Source organism: Phalaenopsis equestris, unplaced genomic scaffold (assembly GCF_001263595.1).
Source record: "Phalaenopsis equestris unplaced genomic scaffold, ASM126359v1 Scaffold000002, whole genome shotgun sequence".
NCBI classification, from domain to species: domain Eukaryota; kingdom Viridiplantae; phylum Streptophyta; class Magnoliopsida; order Asparagales; family Orchidaceae; genus Phalaenopsis; species Phalaenopsis equestris.
The window spans coordinates 62,666,517-62,672,445 of record NW_018164444.1 but is presented as its reverse complement, the minus strand read 5'-3'; the positions used below and the strand labels follow the sequence as shown (position 1 = coordinate 62,672,445).

Here is a 5,929-nt window from a genome sequence, read left to right as displayed (position 1 = left end):
TATATATATATATATTTGTGTAAATGTTCCCCCAATCTACTTCTTAGGGCAATTTCTCACAAATTAGCCGTGAAAAATTAACTGCATCTGCTTTGCATGGATTTGACTTAAAAAAATAATTTTTCTATGAAGCAAATAGCTTTTTCAGTAGAAACGAAGCTATAATATTTACGTTCAAATTTGCAAAATATATTTTACACATTTATACTTAGTTAAGCCAACCTTTTTTGGCACCCAAAAAAAAAAAAGAAGCTAAATAGCAATGTTCTTATGCAGTTATTTAGCAAAATAAGATTGTATTGGCACTATAATTCCTGAATGATGTTATTGGCACTATATAGGGGGCAAGTATCTGATGCTGTTATCACACCCCAGTATCATTGCCTTTCCTTCTCTCTGAATAATTAATCCTAATGCCCATATGCTAATTTTCATTTTCTGCATATAATAGCTTTAGTAACTTTCATTGTTTTGTTTCATGCCAATAAATTTTAGTGAATATGCTTCATTGCGTCAAATGTATTTCTCTACATTCTCCATTTTTTTCGCACCTGAGTTTTTTATTATTGTTTCTCCAAGGAGATCATTTAATTCGTCACATCATTGCAGAAAATCACCACATTCTTCTGACTATAGCTTCTCCATTGAAGTTCTTAAGTGGCACTAGAGCTTAAGAGAAAAACTGTTACAAGCAGCTTCTTTTTCATAGCGACAGAAAGTAAAGTGCTACCTATTCTTTATGACCCCAAAGCCCATGGCTTTAAGGAATAAGAGACGTGTTAAAAAGTCCAGCAATAGATATCTCAAGCCTGGTGCTCTTGCAAAGCTTCGTTATAACTTGTCTACATCCCGATGTTGCACTGACATAGGAAAGAAAAGGGTTGTGTTAGACTCCAAGGATAAGAAGAACATTGGGAAGCAAAGGATTATGTTGGATACTGAGGAGAGGAAAATGGATTCATTACTCAGAGATGATATTGGCAATCAAAGCACAACGCCTGATACATCTTCGACGACAATTAATTTCTGGTCTCCGTTGAGGCCACACCATGTGATTAGACAAGTTAAATTTCTTGAGTCACCGAGAACACCAGCTGCTATAGATTTGGAGTGTCACTCAAGGCTTGAATCTCTCCCCATAGAACTTTTGGTATGTGATTACAATACTTGAGTTTGTTCCTTGAATTGTTTTTTGAGGAATGATCAATTTTCATGTTTGGCATTAATACTCCCGTGTATTGCATTTGTCTAGGTGAAAATTCTATGCTATTTACATCATGATCAATTAAGAGCAGTTTTCCATGTCAGCCAGCGAATTCGATCAGCGGTATGATCTTATTCTTTCTTCATTCATCTCTGTTATGATCTTTCCCTCTACTAAATGGTTTGGAAAATTGGTTCTCGGCTTAATTTAAGTTTATTTATCATATTTTCAATAGTTACGATTAGGGGTGTAAACGAGCCAAATTTGGCTCGTTTAAAAATAACACTGTTCGTGTTTGACTCATGTTCAAATTAGCTCGTGAACACTATTCCTGTTCGGCTCGTTACTTTTTTTGTTGTTCGTGTTCTGTTCGAATTTGGCTCGGTATGAATGAAACATTAATTTAAATATTAAATTTTTAAATTTTGCATGAAAAAATATTCGTTCAAATAAAACTTTTAGAAGTAAAATTTTATTATTCTTTTAAAAATTTGAGAAAAATAATACATTTACATCGTCAAAGCTGATGAACAACTATTCATAAAATTGTATTATACCACTAGAATTGATAATTCTTGATTTTTGAAATAAAAGAAAAAAATATAAATTTAGAGTCACTAGTCACGATCATAGAAATGTTTTGAGAGCTCAATTCACAAATGAACAAAAAATATATTACTTAATTAATATCAATGACAATTACAAAATTTACACATTTAAAATATTTACATCTAAAAAAATGAAAATTATAATAATTACAACACATCAATTTATTATACATTTACGCTACATTTACATCTTCAAAAAAGAAAAAATAAATAAATAATAAATACTCAATTTTTTTTTCTTCTTATGCAATGATTACTTTGATGATCCAAAAATGATTTGTATGGTTGCACTTGCACCCGCATAACAGCGAAAAAAAATGATAAAAAGAAATATTTGTTCATATCAGAGCTTGTTATTTCCATCTGTTAAGAATTAAAATTATGTTACTGTGTCTACATTATATCCCTAAAGCATAAGTGGTGTTTCATATAAGCCATCTGAATGACCATGAATCAGTATAATTCAATAGGAAACATAATACCTTAATTGATCAATCAAAAGCAAGCATAAATGGTAAGAAATGATCATGACTCATGATCAATGTTTGCTAGAGCTTAGATGGTATGTATTAGAGTACAAGTTAATGATAGCAGAGTAGCAGCTCGTTGGAATCAAAGACGCAGAGTAGCAAAAAGCAATTAGTAGAAATTGAGTGGTATTTATGTAAATTTTCCAAGAAAAAAATTTGTAAAAGAGTAATACTTAACCAAAAAAAAAACATGTTACAGAGAAGAAGAAGAGAGAAGAAGAGCTCATAACTTACCTGCATTTAAATCCTGATGATTCCATCCTAAAGATAGAAAATAATTAGAGCAGCAAAAGATCTCAAGCCCAACGACCAAAAAGTGCATATAAATTCAAAATTATGTTTAAAATCAATGACTAACCACCTAGTCATTGATAAACAAAAGTCCCACATCAATGTATTGTTCAAACTTCAAATAATAAGCCGAAATTAATGAAAATATCTCATTATTACGTCATTGAGCCGTCCATACGATCACACCGGTTAATTTACATCGAATTGTTCCTCTTCCATTTTCTCTTTCTGTTTATTTGTAGACAATGAACTTCTATAGTCATCAAGAACTCTCCCATTGGCATTTAAAGCATACTCTGAAGCCATTGTTGTTGTTGGAATTGATAAAATATTCTTAGCCATTCAGGATAAACATGAATATTTTAGAGTGTTCAATTTCTACCACTCAAGGATATCAAATTAATCATTATTGTTAAAAAATAAACCGTTATTAAGATATATCTGCAAATCTGGTTTTAAAGGTTGAGCAAACCTCAATGATACCACAAAATTCGTGAATCAAAGTATACAATTAAAATTTGTGGAGAAGATAAGTCACTTGGAATGTTCAAAGATTTGCTAACATTTGTTGTACTAGAGCTTGCAAAATCAAGTTTATATTTATTATATATATTTTATATATTCCAAATTCTATCTTCACCCTCTTGAGTTTTTTAGCTGATTTCAATGGATGAATATATTTTTCGAGTATATATATATATATAAAGAAAGAAAATCTCATTGTCGTGTTCATCTCTTAAAGTATGATTGTGGAGGCAATAGAGGGTTTTAAATTATCAAGCATCTAGGTGATAACAATACAGTTAAACATTTGACCTTTTTCTGTATTTGGTGTTGTTCGTCTATTTAGGAGTTGAAGATTTATGAATTCTGAGTTTCTCATGAATTCCTATTAAAAATTAAAAACATGAGATCACCAAAGATGGTATGATTGGGTTTAATGGATATTCCAACAATGAAGAGCGTTGTCTTCTAGAGTGTAGTGGATGCTACACTGGCGCCACTAGGAGAAAATAATGTATTAGGGAAAATTTTATGCTATAATAGATATAGTTGAAGGAAGGATTGTGATATTAATCTTGGGATTTACTTTGATAGCACATATTTCCAATTTCTTCACATATATAACCTAAAGTTTGATTCTTTACAGTTATAATGCTTTGGTGTCATAAATCTAAGCATGAACAAATGTATTTCATTTTTAAAGAGTTAGTTACAGTGATATTTTTTTATGTGATATTAAAGATTTGAGTGTAATGCATGTATATATGAAGGTAGAGGTGTTAGATATGTAACAACATAACAATTGGGTGCTATATATATACATATATATATGTAAAGACCCCCCTTTTAGCTGCTTTTACTTGAAAACTTTTTTTCGATAATTTGTGCGTTATTCCAATGTGAATAATTCAGACATGTTATCAGTCCAACACTAACTTAATGAAGTATCTTTCGTGGAGCCACTGGCAATGTCTGCAGGTGGATTGAATCTGCTATTTATTACTAAACATTAAAAAAAAAAAAAAACCTTCGGCAAACAAATGCGCATATTTTTACAGTGTTTAGGAAAATGGTTTTTTAATATATATATTTATATATACAGTCAATGATTATCATCAGCTTCCATAATCTGTTCTTATTTTTCAAGAAAGATGATATTTTATTCATTCAATTTCTATTCATGATATGATATTTGCCCTCGTTTTATCCCTACTTCTCTCCGAAGCCTAAATTGGTGTTTGAATTCATCGCCACAGGTCATTATAGCGAGGCAAACTTATTTTAATTACACAACTCCTGACCGGTCGAGACTGGAGATGCTCAGGATACAAACCCCTCTTCCAACTGAAAGTTGGCCTTTCACTCGGTATGCAGACATCATCTCTTAGGGCCATTTCTGCTTCAATTTTAGTTTCTATTTTTGTTTGTAATTTCTTTTTTTTAATTTTTAAATATATTTGGTTAGTATGATTTTTATATCTTTCTATATTTTTTATTTTTAAAAGCAAATCACCTTATTTTTAAAAAATAGCTACTGTAATCTTACATGTTTTAATTCAAATTAGAATATAAAAAGTACAACAACAACAATTTTATTTTCTATTTTTTGTTTGCAATTTTACTTTTTTTTATATATGTTTGGTTGGTATGATTTTTATACTTTTGGTATTTTATTTTTAAAACAAATAACCTAATTAAAAGAAGAACATTTTGAGTATTTTTAAACAATGTTTTAAAAATACAACAAAAAGCAAGAATAAAGCCTTTATCCCACATTCTATGTGGGGTCGCTACATAAATTCTTTTTCTACCTTGTGTTCTATTGTCATATTTTTCAAGAAATATGTTCTAAAAAAATAAAAGAATACATAAAAAGATAACTTGAAACAAAATTGATGCAGGGCTTAAATTTTCAGTTGATTGAAACATGCATTTAACTATAAGTACATCATTCTGTGCTTGTTGCAGGGGAGTGGGTAAAGGCATCAGGATCTCAAGCCCGCTCACCCCAAAAGCTCCGCGGCAACCTCCCCGCCCTCCTCGCCTTCATTTGCTCGACATAAAACAGGTCGCGGCCGTCCTCTTCCAAGATTCTACATTACCCTCTAGCTGTATGTTGCTTCCAAATTTTCCAAAACCCAAGCTTCTCAAGCCTCTTGCTTCAAATAGAGTATTGTTTTATGAGGATGAGTTATGCAAGGCTGTTGCGCAGAACAAGCTTCGCTGAGTTTTCTAGTCATCATCTTTGTCCTACCTACATCTCCCCCTCCCCGTCCATGTCTGTAAATAAACATGTTGGATCCTCGTTTTGATGTTTTGTAGTATTGCAGATTTGCCCCCTCAGAAATTTTGCGCTTGGAGATCAGGCAATTCTATCATGTTTTCTTCTGTTTAGAGGGAGATTGTTAGGTGTTGAGAAACAGTGGAGTTTTCCCTTCCGCTGCTATGTTCTCTTTTCTGTATGTACAGTTCTCATAAAGTTCCCATGTCTCATTTACTGTTTCTTTACTATTTTGTTTCACTTTTCTGCCTCAAAATAATTTGTGAATAACAAACGTTTTGCGTAAACGTCTATTAAAGTTTTTTATGTATATTTAAAAAAATACTATTTTAATGCTTATAATTATTATAAAATTGAAAAAAAAAATCTATGAATTTTGTAACTCCTTTTTATCCTTTCAAATATAAAAATTTATGGCGACGCTTGTAATTTCTGACGGACAACTCTTAAACTTATTTTAAAAGAGGCTTATTGTTTATTTATAGACCGTTTAAAGTGGATGTGTCTAAAG

The 5,929-nt window shown here is 31.2% G+C and overlaps 1 protein-coding gene across 2 annotated transcripts in view; it reads left to right on the top strand.

Moving 5' to 3' along the window:
• Window positions 1-5,658, top strand: part of LOC110032775 (F-box protein At4g35930-like) — an 8,287-nt gene extending 2,629 nt beyond the window's left edge. For both annotated transcript variants that reach the window (XM_020736538.1, XM_020736530.1), the window contains exons 3-6: window positions 610-1,150; window positions 1,253-1,327; window positions 4,394-4,503; window positions 5,106-5,658. In XM_020736538.1, coding sequence (XP_020592197.1) covers window positions 740-1,150; window positions 1,253-1,327; window positions 4,394-4,503; window positions 5,106-5,364 — 855 coding nt within the window. In that variant the 5' untranslated portion in view covers window positions 610-739 and the 3' untranslated portion in view covers window positions 5,365-5,658. The remainder of the gene's footprint in view (window positions 1-609; window positions 1,151-1,252; window positions 1,328-4,393; window positions 4,504-5,105) is intronic.
• The last annotated feature ends 271 nt before the right edge of the window (window positions 5,659-5,929 follow it).